The 17397-nt window shown below is 42.7% G+C and overlaps 1 protein-coding gene and 1 non-coding gene across 2 annotated transcripts in view; both read left to right on the plus strand.

Annotated features, from left to right (window-relative positions):
- plekhh2 (pleckstrin homology domain containing, family H (with MyTH4 domain) member 2) overlaps positions 1 to 17397 on the plus strand; it is a 59149-nt gene that overhangs the window by 6187 nt on the left and 35565 nt on the right. The window contains exons 3-7 of the mRNA XM_061745364.1: positions 13234 to 13296; positions 13486 to 13671; positions 14291 to 14374; positions 15630 to 15711; positions 16488 to 16673. Of these exons, the coding sequence (XP_061601348.1) occupies positions 13234 to 13296; positions 13486 to 13671; positions 14291 to 14374; positions 15630 to 15711; positions 16488 to 16673 (601 nt within the window). The remainder of the gene's footprint in view (positions 1 to 13233; positions 13297 to 13485; positions 13672 to 14290; positions 14375 to 15629; positions 15712 to 16487; positions 16674 to 17397) is intronic.
- Positions 2268 to 2349, plus strand: trnal-uag (transfer RNA leucine (anticodon UAG)). Its single transcript has one exon. It is a non-coding gene; the product is annotated as a tRNA-Leu (tRNA).

A 17397-nucleotide genomic window follows, 5' to 3' on the forward strand; every position in this document is an offset into this window, starting at 1 on the left:
GCCCCACGTTGGTCATTTAACTCTTCAACTGTCTGGCTGTGTGAGATTGTGCTGCCTAAATCTTCTACTTTCCTGTGTGATGTGGTGAGCACCGTGTTCCTTCTGCTCCCTGTCTATTGGTTAATCAGACCTGCACCACTTAAACTGACAAATAAATGGCCTGAAAACTGAAACTGAAATTATAGTTTAAGTCAATTTTGAACTTTTGAAAGTCAGGAAAAACATCAGATGGGACGTTTGAAGTGATACCAATGAGCTTTTACAATTTTGTGCCTATGGGGGTGGAAGTTACGTTGCTTTTACGATACGGTATGAGATTTTCCCTTGTCTGCTCTTTCTCTTACTCACCCCTTTGTCTTAAAGTAATGCACAACCCAGAGAGCTGGGTGGTGCTTCCTAAAACCAATCAAGCGTCTTTAATTAAAGCTGAAAAAACACTCCTTTGTGTCACTTTAACCTACACATATATGTAAACCTTTAACCTATATTTTGTCTTGCTCGTACCTCCATATAAGAATGACGAGGCAACTTAGATCAGCATAAACACATGGGAATTAAATCACTCAGAAGAGTTCAGATTTAGAAGTAAAAATACAGATTATTGCTGTAGTGTCAGATGGACATGGCCAAAGTTTGCAGCTTAAACCTTGGCATGTGCTAGGTGGGCTAAAAAAGTCGCCAAAGTCGTCTTTTCTACATTTGTTTTTGCCGTCCAGCTGAGCTTACTCCGTCTCTGTAATTGACTGGAGCTGGGTCAATCCCATCATGCAATGTGTGGCGGAGCCCTGTGGTCAGACTGCTGTTTACATTAGAGCTCTAATCAGCATCCCTGGAGAGCAGCTTCAGATCTAGGCCACGGAGCAGTTTGGGCCGGCCCAGTTTGGGCCGGCTAGCCGGGAGGGACGAGCTGCTCTGAACCCACCAGGCACGCCGATCTCTCTCTCTTTCTATTTAAAGGTCTCGCGGTATTTCTGAGGGCCGTCTTCGGTGCAGCGGTCAGATCTCGACAGCTACCATGTCAGACAATTAAACCACTGGTTCATTTCCTTTGTCTGCCGACCTGGATTTTGTGCTGACTTGCTTCCATATACGGCGGCACTTATTCCCAGGACTGTGCTTTGTCACTAAAGGGCTGGGCCGAATACCATTTTATGGGCGCAAGAGCTTTTTATAATAGATTATAAAAGAATAATCGTGGCTTACTTTTTTCTGAAGGGGGGTGGGAAGTGAAGTGTGGAACCAGAGCGGCCCGAAAGTTCTTGTAACACAACTTGCAAACCGGTGAAGATGATAATAATAATTTCTAATGATAATTCTTAGTTTAGAGTTAACCAAATTGCCGTTACTGATTTTAAAGTTTACCTCCAGGTGAGTGGTACCCCTTTTCCACCAAACCGGTTCCAAGGCTGGTTCTGGGCCAGGGCTGGTTTTGGTTCACAACTCGTTCAACTTGCGAACCAGCTGAGAACCGGTTTGGTTTTCCACAGCTCGGGTGCTAAGAGGAGCCACGTCATTACGTCGCTGTAAACGTCAGTTGCATCGCTCTAATTTTTGCTATAATAGGACTTGGTCTACGTAGCACCTCCGTGGACCACATCTCTAATCTCTAATGGCGCTTTTCCACCAGCACCTACTCGGCTCTACTCATCTCAACTCGGCCTGGCTTCTTTTCCATAACAATTCAGCACTTGCAGCAGAAGTAGGAGGTTGGAGTGAAGCTGCTGTGACGTATTTGATTGTGTGATCTAAACGAAGAAGACAACAACACTAAAGATGTAGAACCTGGAGGAGATGATATATGTGCTGCTGGGTCTGTGGCTTGTGTTCGATGTCAAGATAAAAAATGAGAGAGAGAAGCTTCAAGCGGCAACTTTTTTTGAATTTTTTTTAGTTTGTCTCGGTGCTGCTGAATAGTCCGTTGGTTGCTGAGCAGCTATGAAGTGACAGAGCTCCTGGTAGATCTGTTGGTTCCTTATCGCCCGTCTAGATCCCTTTTTAATTCTCTCCTCAGCACCAGGTTTATGAACATCTGCACCTCAGAGTTGGATCACCAAACAGACTTCTGCTGCCGTTGCTGGTGGAATAAAATGAACAAGAATCCGTCAGAGTCGCTCTTTCTCTGATGTCACATCCTGACTCAGACGTCTGACTCCAACCCCCCGACCAATCGGTGGCCTGTAGTGTGATGACATCACATCCCGACTCAGACTCTTAGAACCTCGGCAGAATAGTTACACGTTACACCCCTAGTGGGGAAGAACATCAGTGGTAGTGTGGCCGAGTGGTCTAAGGCGCTGGATTTAGGCTCCAGTCTCAGTAGAGGCGTGGGTTCAAATCCCACCACTGCCATCAGGACTTCAATAACCCTTTGATTTACTGATTATTGTAGTTGGTGCAAAAAGTTAACCTCATCTATAATGCTCAGTATAAAAAAGAAGCATGTAAATCAATCCAACTGCTAACTGTAACTCTTCATCAATGTTTTAAATCAGGGCAATCTGGGGGTCCGTTTTACAAAGTGGGTTAGGTTGAACCTGAACTCAGGGAAATGAGAACTGAGGCTGTATCCGAATTCGCATGCTGTACTACTAGTATACACTGATTTGGCCAAAATGTAATAAGTATTTGAAAAAGTCTCCGTCTCCCAGTCTTGCTATTGCCGTTGGTCTTAATAACTCCGCCCCCTCCACTTACGTAAGTGGTTCTTTCCTCTAGCCCAGCTAAGAGTTGGTGCTACCTTGGAACTGGTTCTTCTGGCCCGGAGTCAGTTCTTTGTCAGTGGAAACAGAAAGTCTGGTTCCAAACTCAGAACTGACCCAGAACCAAAACCTGCCCTGGAACCGGTTTGGTGGAAAAGGGGCCTTAGGGTGCTGAATCCTGCAACCGCTGAGATAACGGAAACACATAAAACAAGCAAAAAAAAAGCTGCCAAGTGAAAACAAATGTCTGTTCATAACCAGCAGGGGTGGAACTTGGCTTCGTAGGAGCGAGGAAGCGAAAGTGAGGGAGTGACTGAATGAAAGACCGTCGTAAAAACCTATGGGGCTAAAAACAAAAGGTTTCTTTGTGTTGCTTTCTAACAGGAGTGGCGCATTTCAGTCCTCGAGGGCAATCGCCCTGAGTTTTTTTACCTTTTCCTGCTCCAACACACCCGTTTCAAATCAATGGATTATCATAAACTTTGTCGAGGACTGGACAAATCTGCTGATGACACTGGTGTTTGTTTTAGGCAGAGGTGGAAAAAGTACAAAAATATTGTACTTACCGGTAAGTAAAAGTACAAATTTTCTGCTTGAAAATTACTTAAGTAAAAGTAAAAAGTACCTCAACTTAAATATAATAAAGTACCAAAAGTACATGGTGTAAAATGTACTTAAGTACAAAAGTAAAAAGTACAAAGTACAAAATTCAAAGTACAAAATTATTTTCAAAAGGATTGCAAAGAAATGAAGAATCCAAGAATTTGCTTACAACTCTAAATAATGGTGATATAATTCTGACCCCTTTAGCGTTTGTTTCCATTACCCCATTTTAATTTCTCCCTTTGCTCATCACTGCTGCTGTACCCCATTGGCCCCGCTGACAGGTCCACCCCCAGCCTGTAGTATGCAGTGACAACATTAAGCAACCCCAGCTGATAAAGGATGAGACTTTTGAACTTTTAAATGCCGAAACCACCTTAGAAGGGGTGGAATCAAAGAATGGTGCGCATGGACACGCGTCGGCTGCCGCTCAAGGCTGATTTATGGTCCGCGTTACACCAACGCAGGGCCCGTACCCTACGGCGAGGCTCTGCGTCGATTTAACGCGGAACCATAATTCAGGCTTCAGTCCTCATCGGTACTCGACGCGACGGCGGTTCCTCCGGCCTTCCGGCCCGCCTCTGCGGCGCAACTCTCCCGGGAGCTGCGGCTCCTTCTCGGTATATTCACGCCGCCGCGCCCCCCTTCCTTCCCGTCCGCCTTATGGTTCCGCGTTAAATCGACGCACGTGTAACGCGGAACCATAAATCAGCCTTCAGTCGCGCTGTGAGCCTGAACCTGCAGCCCGTCAGCCCCTCTCCTCCTAGGAGGAGAGGTTATGGAGCGGGGCTGCCAGTTATTAATTGCTGGTTCGTTTTGTTAACTCTGAGCTTTGTTGGTTGGTTTGTTAGTTTGCTGGTGGTTTTGTTCTGAACACCTTTCTCTGTTTCTCATTTTGCTGGGACGCCGGGTCCCTCCGCCGATCACACAACTTTTGCTGTATGCGTTCATTTTTATGTCTAAAAATGATGCGCAGTGCCGACCCAATCAGAAACGGTACAGATATTTTGGGATTTTTTTATATATAAAAAAAATACATGATTTCACACAATACATGCGCTGGGTGACGCTTCCGCTCCGACGTCGTTGCTACGGCAACCCGTCAGATCAGTCAATGATGTGGCCCAATCTGAACAGAGCCAGATCCGATATGGACACTTGCTAAAAACAGTGTGGACAGTCAGCCCTGAAAATCGGATATGAAAAGGAATCAGATATATATCAGATTTGCCTGCAGTCTGAACTAAGAGGAATTGGATAAAGCCGATCAAACGTGTTTTCCATGTGAACCTCAATTCGGAATTACTATTTCCATGTAAACTCGAAGGAAAATAGTTTAATTCTGAATTATTTAATTCTGAATAATTAATTTAGAAAAAATAAATAAATAAAGGAACCGTGGCCACTGTCAACTCCCCTTGGATGCCGTGGCGTCCATTTCGACCATTTCCACAGTGAATTGTGGGTTATGACCGTCGCGGTGGCGGGCTCACTTCAAAGATTGGGGAACTCCCATCTTTCCGGGTGTCAACGTGAGCATCATTGTGGCAGGGTGGAGGAGCAGCCACTCAGGTTGATTGGGGACAGGTGTGTCCCATCCACCTCTCCACCCTGCCTGCCTTCAAAAGGCAGCTTACAACAGAGCTGCAGCAGGAGCTGTTGGAGAGGCTGCCTTTTGAAGGCAGGCAGGGTGGAGAGGTGGATGGGACACACCTGTCCCCAATCAACCTGAGTGGCTGCTCCTCCACCCTGCCACAGTCATATTGCAGTGACACTTTCAAAGAAGGCTGTTTTCTTGTGCAACCAGGAAGAAATCTGATTGAACGAACCGTCGAGCGTTGCCATGCCGTTCAATTTGGAGCACGTTACAGTCAGTGAATAAATGAAGAAAGTCTGCTCTTTAGAGCCATTGGTCTTGCAATATATCTGAACATGATTGTCAAGCTTTTTTTTTTAAATTATCGAGAATCACCGTATGGTGATATTATCGGCATCGGGGGGCACGTATCGTATCGTGTGTCACCTGATATGCTGTGATTAACGCCTCTAAAATTACTGGAAAGTATAAAACGGGTCATGATAGCATGCAAGTGAACATTACAACAACATCAATGAAATAAAAGTGAATTGTGGAAAAAAGAAAAGTTAAAAAAGGAAAGAAAAAAGAGAAAAAAAAGAAAAGTGAATTGGGAAAAAAATTTAAAAGTAAAAAAAAAGAATTAAAATAGAAAAAATAGAGAAAAAATAAAAGTGAAATGGGGAAAAAAGAAAAAGGAAAGAAAAAAGAGAAAAAAAAGAAAAGTGAATTAGGGAAAAAATGTAAAAAGTAAAAAAAAAATAATTAAAATAGTGAAAGTGAAATGGGGAAAAAAGAAAAGAAAAAAGAGAAAAAATAAGAAAAGTGAATTGGGGAAAAAAGTAAAAAAAAATAATTAAAATAGAAAAAAAATCAAAGTGAATTGGGGAAAATAGAAAAAAGAGGATAAGAAAAAGGAAAAAAAGAAAAACAAGTGAATGTAAGAGTCGCTGCACCTTTCCTTATCTTGCGAACATTCCCTGACTTGAGATCGTACTCATGTTAAATGCATCCATGTGTGCTTGTAGGAGACCGATAGATCCTAGAAAGCCTTTTAAAGGAGTTGGGGAAGGAATGAGGAAAAGAGAAAGAGGGGAAAAAGGGAGCCTTGTGCTCAGGCTGGACAGCCCAGGGGAGGAAATACCCAGTTTAGCAAATATTATGCGTGTGTGATTCACAGGAAGTGAGCTTGCAGAAGTTGAATAAGTAGGTTATTCTGGGAGTTCGTGCAGGTCGAGTTGTAATCATTTATATTTATTTGTAAAAAATGAGTCTCACTCATGTAGTGTGAAGCGGATAACAGTTTTGTTGCCTCCACCAAACTTTATTTATAACGCAGCTGAAAAACAAAAGCATCAAACCCGTGAAATAAAACAAATCATATAAAAAAATGAGATAAAAAATGAAGCACTTTTGCCAGAGAAGTTGTATTAATGCTCAGTGTTTATGTCAAATTAAATTGTAAACATTGTTGAATGTGTGAGGAGGATGCTAGCCGAGCTGTGATGTCATCAGTTAGAGAAGTATATCGGTAATAACATTAGACAATTTTCTCCTGGAAACGCTGCAAAACTGCTCATTCAGTCTTCTTCTAAATGTGCTGTTACGGACGTTAACGTTCTCTTTGGTCTGTTTGTTTATGGAGAGAAAATCCAATCAAAACATTTCAATCCAATCCAATCCACTTTATTTATATAGCACATTTTAAAAACAACAAGGTTACCAAAGTGCTGCACAATGAGTAAAACAAGACATAATTAAAATAGTAAAAACTAAAAACCGAGTAAAATAGATAAGAGCACATAAAAGCACGAAATAAAAACATACCAAACAGACAACAACCAGTGATTCATGAACATAAAAGACAGGACAGAGACCACACAACTCTCATGCTGGATTAAAAGCCAAAGAATAAAAATACGTGTGTGTGCGTATTATCTGATTTGTGCGTATTATTAGATTTGTGCTCGAAGTTACGGACAAAACGATAATTAGGAATTCAAAAAAGCCTCCTACACACACAAACCATTAAATACACGTGAACGTGAATCTTTGTGTCTATCTATCTATCTATCTATCTATCTTTAGGGATGGGCGGTATGGACTAAAAAATGTATCACGATAATTTCTGGCATTTAACCTGATAACGATAAAAAAAATACCAATACAAAAAGTGTCATCAACGGGAATTTTTCTTTCTTTCTTTCTTTCTTTCTTTCTTTCTTTCTTTCTTTCTTTCTTTCTTTCTTTCTTTCTTTCTTTCTTTCTTTCTTTCTTTCTTTCTTTCTTTCTTACTTTCGTTCAGGCTCATTTCTTTCTTTCTTTCGTTCAGGCTCATTTCTTTCTTTCTTTCTTTCTTTCTTTCTTTCTTTCTTTCTTTCTTTCTTTCTTTCTTTCTTTCTTTCTTTCTTTCTTTCTTTCTTTCTTTCTGTCAGGCTCATTTCTTTCTTTCTTTCTTTCTTTCTTTCTTTCTTTCTGTCAGGCTCATTTCTTTCTTTCTTTCTTTCTTTCTTTCTTTCTTCATTTCCATTTTCTGAATTTATCGTTTTTACCGTGAGATACAAATTCTTACCGTGGGGAATTTGTTTGACGGTATATTGTGAACGGTAAAATATCTCCCATTCCTTCTATCTATCTATCTATCTATCTATCTATCTATCTATCTATCTATCTATCTATCTATCTATCTATCTATCTATCTATCTATCTATCTATCTATCTATCTATCTATCTATCTATCTATCTATCTATCTATCTATCTAGACACCACACAAACTTATTTCTAAGAAAAGTAGGATCAGAGTACCGTCTCCCTCCTGGAGGGAGTTTCTGCAGAGTTGTGGGTGGATTTCCAGCGTTCCTGAGCAGGTGAGCAGCGGTCAGCGCCGACAGAGAGAGGCTTTGTGAGCTGGCCGACTACGATGGAGGGATGGGGGAGGGATGGAGGGATGGAGGGATGGAGGGAGGGAGGGATGGAGTTCAGGGAGAGGTTGGCCACAGAGCGCCAGTCCTGGAATTCCAGGAATGGAGGCCGGGATGGATGTTGGATCGGAGCGGGGAGCCGACTGCAGAGGAGAGACAACCCAGCATGCTCTACCTCTCCGGGTCTCAGACCTCCGCCGCGGCGCTAGCCGGGGAAACGTGGTCAGACGAGTGTGAGCCCGGGATCGAGCCGCCGGCAGCACACTGGCCTGTAATCAACGTGCTGCCAGATGCTATATGTGTCCGTGTGGTTTGTGGGGCGGCGGAGGATCTATACCGGGACGATGTGTTTGTCTACTTCTAATCTCAGCGCCGTTCCCTCGGTCCGAGCTCCGACACCGGGCCCTGGTGGGGTTCCAGCTCTCGGCCCCAGCTCCTACTCCGGGCCCTGGTGGGGCTCCAGGCCCTACAGAGACGCCTCCTTTCATCCTTTCATCTGGGACGAGTGGAAACGGCGAAGGGCGTCTGGCAGGGTGTGGCCCGCTCCGGCCTGACTGGGTCCACTTCTTCTCTGGAAACCAGCGGCAGCGAGGGGAAAACTGGATCATTCACTCCTCTTCAGCAGAGGAGAAGCTGTTCACCAGTTTCCTTGTCTGTTAATCCATTTCTGCCCCACTTTTCATTAAAAAAAGTCCCTGAACTCCTAAACATCCTCTTTTTTTAAGGGTCTTCACATGTTTTCCTTACTTAGTCGCCACATTTTGGGCTGTCAATCGTAGCCCTGTGATGGATGGATGGAATGAATGAATGAATGAATGAATGAATGAATGAATGAATGAATGAATGAATGAATGAATGAATGAATGAATGAATGAATGAATGAAAAAAATGTATTGGTCACCACCAAGCATGAACACTCAGCTCACAACCAAAGGGTCAGGGCTGAAGCCTCGGCTTGTGAATGCCCCCCCCCCTTCTTACATTTCAAAATGTTCTTCTGTCTGACATGTTTGAAATATTTTCCTTATATGAAATACAACAAATGAATAATAGCTAACAACAACAAAGAGCATATGCACATATACATGCATACCTATCCATACATGTACTATACATACATACAAGCACATTACATATCCACATACATATGTACGCACTACACATGCTTACACTTAGGCCCAGTCCCAATCCCCCCCTAGTCCTACTTTTCAGCCCTACCCCTAAATGTTGCGCATTCCCGTGAGGGTAGTGGTGTCCCAATTCCTCTTTGCATGTAGGGGTAGTGGCTTAAACAAGGGCTAGTGTGTATCAATCTAACCCTTCAGAGCGAGGGTTTTCAGATGCTGACTTCGTGACCTACGGCCTGAGAAAATTTCCCAGAATGCTTTACGTCATCATTTGCAGACTGAATCAAAAAAAAAAACATGGCGGACATTTCTTATTTTTTTGTGAATTAAATCAATATTTTGAGCTAGTTTCTGCATAAAAATGCGTTTTGATTATATTTCTAGCGAGAAATATATATTTTACTTTCATAATATTCAGAATAAAGGCTGATTTATGGTTCCGCGTTACACCAACGCAGAGCCTACGGCGTAGGTTACGCGGCGACGCACGCCGTACCCTACGCTGTAGGCTCTGCGTCAATTTAACGCGGAACCATAAATCGCCGGCGATCCTCTCATCCCCGAAAACATCGGATCAAATTATTTGTTATTATTTGCGTTATTTGTATAAATTGAGCCCAGGTTGGGGATCTTAGCGGTTACTTTTACGCCTGAAAAAATATTAAAACTTAATAAAGTGGCATATTAACAGCGCTACAGCGGAAATTAAAACAGCTTTTAGCTCTGGGCTTCCTGATATGGTGTGACGTATGTGCAAACGTAACTACGCAGTCGCTTACGTACCCGAACGTAAACCAAGCAGTGACGTAGCAAGTGGTGTCCCAATCCCTAGGGAACATTACAAGGGCCCTACGCCTTGTGGCTTCATTTTGAGGGCTAGTGGTAGAAAGTAGGGGGTGTATTGGGAATGGCCCTTACATACATGCATGTATCTGTACACACAAGGATTACTTAAGTGTTTATCATAATAATACTCAATGTTCCCATGATCCTTTTGTTTCTTTTCTTTATGACATCATTCCATTATGCGGGAACAAGTCTGTACATATCTATCATCATGTCTTTATACCTTTCTTTTAAATTCAACACATTTTTGCTATATTTTAATTCTTCCAGTAATGCATGGATGGATGGATGGATGGATGGATGGATGGATGGATGGATGGATGGATGGATGGATGGATGGATGGATGGATGGATGGATGGATGGATGGATGGATGGATGGATGGATGATGGATGGATGGATGGATGGATGGATGGATGGATGGATGGATGGATGGATGGATGGGTGAATGATCAGATGGATGGATGGATGGATGGATGGATGGATGGATGGATGGATGGATGGATGGATGGATGGATGGATGGATGGATGATGGATGGGTGAATGATCAGATGGATGGATGGATGGATGGATGGATGGATGGATGGATGGATGGATGGATGGATGGATGGATGGATGGATGGATGGATGGATGATGGATGGATGATCAGATGGATGGATGGATGGATGGATGGATGGATGATGGATGGATGATGGATGGATGGATGGATGGATGGATGGATGGATGGATGGATGGATGGATGGATGGATGGATGGATGGATGGATGGATGGATGATGGATGGGTGAATGATCAGATGGATGGATGGATGGATGGATGGATGGATGGATGGATGGATGGATGGATGGATGGATGGATGGATGGATGATGGATGATGGATGGGTGAATGATCAGATGGATGGATGGATGGATGGATGGATGGATGATGGATGGATGGATGGATGGATGGATGATGGATGGATGGATGGATGGATGGATGGATGGATGGATGGATGGATGATGGATGGGTGATGGATGGGTGAATGATCAGATGGATGGATGGGTGAATGATCAGATGGATGGATGGACCCAAGTCCTCGCTTTTCCTCTTTAAAGTAGACAGATCTTATATTTAGAAGTGTTTCTCTCCTCTTATCTTGAAACCAGACCGGCATGTTTGTAAGTTTGTATATTTACACACGTAGGAGATTATTTTCGTGGCTCCCGTTCAGAAATTTTGGCCTCAGTGAAGAGATTCCTGCCGCTGCTTCCACCTCGTAGAGGCGAGAGAGTTCAGAGGAATGCTGCTCATGAAGCCGTCGCCCGTGAAACCTGCGTGACCTTTGGGCGTCGCTGCGGATTTAGCATTTTCCTGCCAGGTTTTCTGAAACTGGGCTCTGATCTCGCTCCACAAAGGCCCACTTGTGACTTCCTGAATGTGACACTTCAACACTGCTACATGCTGCCCTGCTACAGCCGTGACGCAGATCGCTCACCTGGAAAAGGCTCAAAACCAGAACTTGGCCGCCTCGGTTTTGCCACTTAAAAGTTGCATTTTCTTTACAGTTTTTGCACCTGACTGTTAACTTTATTGATACACGCCCCTAAAAAAAACAATATTGGTAATTTAATATAGCACATCCAGATATTTTGTACGGAGCCCTGGAGGTGACATGGAAATTATTATTTTTATCTCGTGTGCACGACTTTTTATCTCGTGCGCACGACTTATTATCTCACGCCATTCACTTCAACATATACAGCTATTGATGCCAAGCATTTATCGAGTCGTCGAAGTCCGATCTCGGGAAACTGGCTTCACAAACGACGTTTTAAAAGTGGAACTATTTCCAGAGGCGGAGTTGACACGATATAGTTGCTTCGATATTGTCACGTGAGCGTGCTGGACCAATCAGAGTGGCCGCTGGTCCAAGATCGCTGCCTACAGTGCTGATTTTATTTGTAGAAATAAGCTTTAAATTTCACTAAAATGACTACAAACAATGTTATATGTAAACGAAAATTAATCTGAATTATAAACCTAAGAGACCTGCTGAAACAGTGATAATTCTGTCATCTGTCATCGCTGTCATCTGTCAGCGATCTTGGACCAGCGGCCACTCTAATTGGTCCAACACGCTCACGTGACAATATCGAAGCACTTTGTGTCAACTCCACTTTTAAAACGTCGTTTGTGAAGCCAGTTTCCCGAGATCGGACTTCGACGACTAGATAAATGCTTGGCATCAATAGCTGTATATGTTGAAGTGAATGCCTAATTATTCAATCTCAGTGTTCTGTTCTCACTGACCGCCTTCCTAAGTCACGCGAGATAATAAGTCGTGCGCACGAGATAAAAAGTCGTAGGCACGAGATAAAAATAATAATTTCCATGTCACCTCCAGGGCTCCGTAATTTTGCTTCTTTAGTTGTCGAAAAGTTTAAACTCTTATAGAAACACAAAGATATGGTGATAAGCTGTAACTCTTGAGGATGTAAACATCGTGAATGCTCAGCTGAATAGTAACTTAGCAGCTTTGTTGTGATTATTTCACTACGTTTCTAAAAACTTTGTTGTTGATCTTTTATCCTGTATTATATGGATGGATGGATGGATGGATGGATGGATGGATGGATGGATGGATGGATGGATGGATGGATGGATGGATGGATGGATGGATGGATGGATGGATGGATGGATGGATGGATGGATGGATGGATGGAGGGATGGGTGGATGCATGGATGGATGGATGGGTGGATGGATGGATGGATGGAGGGATGGGTGGATGGATGGATGGATGGATGGATGGATGGATGATGGATGATGGATGGATGGATGGATAAATGGATGGATGGATGGATGGATGGATAAATGGATGGATGGATGGATGATGGATGATGGATGGATGGATGGATAAATGGATGGATGGATGGATGATGGATGATGGATGGATGGATGGATAAATGGATGGATGGATGGATGGATGGATGGATGGATGGATGGATGGATGGATGGATGGATGGATGGAGGGATGGAGGGATGGGTGGATGGATGGATGGATGGATGGAGGGATGGAGGGATGGATGGATGGATGGATGGATGGATGGATGGATGGATGGATGGATGGATGATGGATGATGGATGGATGGATGGATAAATGGATGGATGGATGGATGGATGGATAAATGGATGGATGGATGGATGATGGATGATGGATGGATGGATGGATGGATGGATGGATGGATGGATGATGGATGATGGATGGATGGATGGATAAATGGATGATGGATGGATGGATGGATAAATGGATGGATGGATGGATGATGGATGATGGATGGATGGATGGATAAATGGATGGATGGATGGATGGATGGAGGGATGGAGGGATGGATGGATGGATGGATGGATGGATGGATGGATGGATGGATGGATGGATGGGTGAATGAGTGAATAAGTGAATAATTGTGGTTCCATGTTGCAGATCCAGCAGCTGGAGTCCCAGGTGATCGATGCAGAGAAACGGGCCTTCATCTCTCAGCAGCAGGTCGGTGTCCTCCTCTATCTCCTCTACATCCTCTACCTCCTCTACCTCCTCTACCTCCTCTACCTCCTCTACCTCCTCTACCTCCTCTACCTCCTCTATCTCCTCTACATCCTCTACCTCCTCTACCTCCTCTACCTCCTCTCCTCGTGCACGGCAGCGTCCTCACGTGTGCACGTGTGCTGCCTCCAGGTCCAGTGGATGGAGGAGAAGCTGAAGGCCCCAGACGGGGATCCTGGGGATCCTGGGGATCCTGGGGATCCGGGGGATCCGGGGGACTCCGAGATCCGCCTGTTTCAGCGGTGCCAGGAGCTGCAGGCCCTGGTGCAGGAGAAGGAGGTCGCCGTGGCAACGCTGGAGCAGCAGCTGGAGGAGCAGGTACCAGGTCCAGGGCCATGTATGAGTGCAATTCATTTCCCATACACATCACACAAACAAACAAACAGCATAAGAACATTCAAATTATTAGTTAGGAACATCTTTTGAATCAGTATAAGTAACAATTACAGACCATTGAAATAGAGATCACTTAAACAAGCAGCTGCTGTGACTGATTGTCTTACATGCTGGAAATTGAAAAATAGTTGGTTTTGACTGTTGTTGAATGTATTTCTTTCTTTTTTCTGTATAAGATCAGTTGTGAAGTTCTAGACTACAAATGAAGTGAAATTGTGGACTGCTTTTCAGACTTTTTGACGACCTCAGATGAACTCTTAACTGTGCAGTGTTTTTGTTTTGTTGTGTGTTTTTGTTCTCATTTTGCTGTCTTAATTTTGTGGAATGTCTCTGCTTTTTTTGTATTTTTAATTTGATATTCTCTTTATCTAGTGGAAACTTATTTGGTTTGTTTTTATTATGTTATGTTTTGGTACTGTATTATTTTAAAATGTTGGCGGACCCCAGGAAGAATAGCTGCAGTCATGCTGTAGCTAATGGGGATCCTAATTAAACAATTAAACAATTAAACTCAACGCTCACGTCTTCCTTCCTTCAACAGAAACAGAGCCGGCTTCAAGACGCCAAGACGGTGGAGGAGAAAGCAGCCAAGATCAAGGAGTGGGTGATGCTGAAACTGTCCGAGGTAAACGCCATAGCGAACTAAGCGGCTGCTAAGGGCCCCGTGACCACAAGGAGGCCCCCAAGAGTTAATAGAAAATAAATGTTTTTTTGTATGTGTGAGTGATAATTCATACATGATCAAAGTTATGTTATTGTACAAAAACACAATAATTAATATTATTACACAAACAATATTATGTTAACAGACTAGAGTAGACTACTCTAGTCTAGTATTCTTATATGGAGAACATATTGACGAGGTACTGTTTATCTAAGTTGATTGATTTTAATTATAGTTCTAGTTTTTGTAGTACTTTGTTGTTTCACTTAATTGTTGTTGTTCCACTTAAAATTGTTGTTGCACATTGCTGTTGCAGTTTATTTAAAACCAAAAATGAAGTAGATAACGTGTTTGCAGTGAATGGTTTATAAATTATCTATTTGATTATTTTGTTTCTTTTAGTCGGCCTACTCTGTAGATGACACTCAGTATCACATTTAACACTATATCACTTTAAATATTAAGTGTAAATCAACCCCAGGCCGCTCTTGTAGCTGAATTTGCTCCCATTTCAGATTAAAAACCATAGATGGGTGGCTTATAACACATAACAGTAATCTAGTCTAGAAGATGCAAACGCATTAACTAGTTTTTCTGCATCACTCTGCGAGAGGATTTTCCTAATCTTTGCAATATTACGGAGATGGAAAAATGCTATTTTACAAACCTGATTAATATATGTTTTAAATGACAAATCCTGGTTGATAACAACACCAAGGTTTCTCACAGTTGCACTGGAAGCTATCGCAACACCATCTAATCCCTTCCTAAGATGCTCTGGACCAAGAATGATAACCTCTGTTTTATCTGAATTTAGAAGCAAAACATTTCCAGACATCCAGTCCTTGATGTCCCTAAGACATGCCTGAAGTTTAGCTAACGGTTCTGTTTCATCTAGTTTTACAAGTGTATTTGTAATGACAGGGAAGACCATAAAATACGTTTATAGTGGGCGTGTGAATGATCAATAACACATGTTTGGGTCACAGTTTGTTGCACTTCATTACTTTTTGGTTTTTATACTGTGCTTTTTATACTTAATTATTCCTCTTATTTTGATTGCTTCCTTTGCACTTTGGTGGGAACATCCCAACCAATCTCATTGTGACCTGAGCACAATGAAAATAACGTCTATTCATAATCACTATTATTGGCAGTAATAGAGGCTTGGGCCGCCCGGAACTGATTTGCTGTTTTATCTGAACCTTTACTTCAGTTTGAGGTGGAAAACGCAGCTTTAAGGGAAGTCAACAAGCAGCAGGAGGAGCAGATCTTGGAGCTGCAGAAACAAGTCCAAGGTGAGGAGTTTCATGTTTTTATTCCTACACTATCATTTCCTGTTTTAAGTTTCAGTGAATGTATAATTAGGGCCCAAGCCTTGACAGTGCGAAGGCCCTATTGTATCTGTAGGAATGTTTTCTTTCTAGTTTTTCTTCCGACGAAAGGAGGGCCTTTTTTTCCCCCTAAACGTGCCTCAAAAGTCACCAAATTTTGCACGTAAACCAGGCCTGGCGAAAAATGTGATATTTCATGGTTTGCATTCATGTGCGTGGCCTAATGGCTCAACAGCGCCCCCTAGAAAACTTTGTGCCTCAAGCCCCACAATACGGTTTGACGTACATGCACGAAAATGGGTACACACCTGTATCATGGCGCAACTTAAAGAAAAGTTTCTTGGCGCCATGGCCGAAACGGAACAGCAAGTCGGCCATTTTGAATTAATCGTGTCATTTTGGCGCAATTTATGCCATTTCTTCGGCCGCTTCTTCGCCCGAACGTAACGTTATACATCAAAATGTGCGTTTCGATCCTGCGATGATGCACATTACTTTTCTCAGTCAAAAGCTTTACCGTGGCGGTGATAGACGCCAAAAAGCGCGCCACCCCTTCATCTGATTGGTCCATATTTGATAGTTCCTACTTTCTGACATAAATTTTGAATGGTTTGACATAAAGAGTCGCGGGTGGTGTCATCGGACTTAGTTTTGAGCCCTTGACCTTTATTGGTGAAAATTGCACGCGCGAGGACCCGTTCATCGCTGCTTGCAGCTTGAATATTTGTTTGCATTTGCAGCGTTTGAGCAGAAAGCCGGCGGTGGACGGGGGGTCGTGTCCCGGCCAGGTGAGGCCCAGCGTCTCAGCAGCCTGACCTTCGGCTGCTTCCAGGTGAGGGGGAAGAACCCACAAGTCCTTACCGGACCAAAGCCGTCCCAGAGGACCCTCAGCACGCCGGGGGAGGACGAGGCCGGAGACATGAGGGGTAGGTGGGGGAAAAGAAGAGTGCAAAAACACCAACCAAGAGTAAAAAGAATCTTGAACCTGTAAAAGACAAAACAGGTAGAGCAGACTCGTACAGGTGAGAAAGAGACAGGTGGCGATAATTAAGGGGATAAATAAATGAATGAATGATGAATGATGAATGAATAAATATTAAATTATAAGATTCAACCTGAAATAAATAAAAAAAATGTAAATGATAAAATTGAACCTGAAATAAATAAATATTAAATAAAAAAATTGAACCTGAAATAAATAACAAAAAAATTAAATTGAAAACTTCAACCTGAAATAAATAAATATTACATTAAAAAAATGTAATCTGAAATAAATAAATATTAAAAAATTCAACCTAAAATTACAAAAAAAAAATGTATTGAAAACTTCAGATTCAGATTCAGCTTTATTTGTCCTTTGCAAGGAAACTTGTTTTCACCCCCGTACGCAAATATTAACTAGCAAAGGAAGGACCAAGACTCGGGCAGGTGACAAGATGATTAAAATCAAATCCAACCTCCAAAGCAGGAAGACGAGGGAAATAAAACCACACATGAAGGCAAAGAGTGAAGAGGAAGATAAAAAAATAAATAAATAAAATAGACCAATGAGCACAAAGCATTATTTCTGGGCTCCCTGAGATGATGCATGATGACATCATCACTCCTCCATCGTGAAATTATTATTTACGGCTAGTGTTGTCCCGTTTG

This window comes from Cololabis saira, chromosome 17 (assembly GCF_033807715.1).
Source record: "Cololabis saira isolate AMF1-May2022 chromosome 17, fColSai1.1, whole genome shotgun sequence".
NCBI classification, from domain to species: Eukaryota; Metazoa; Chordata; class Actinopteri; order Beloniformes; family Belonidae; genus Cololabis; species Cololabis saira.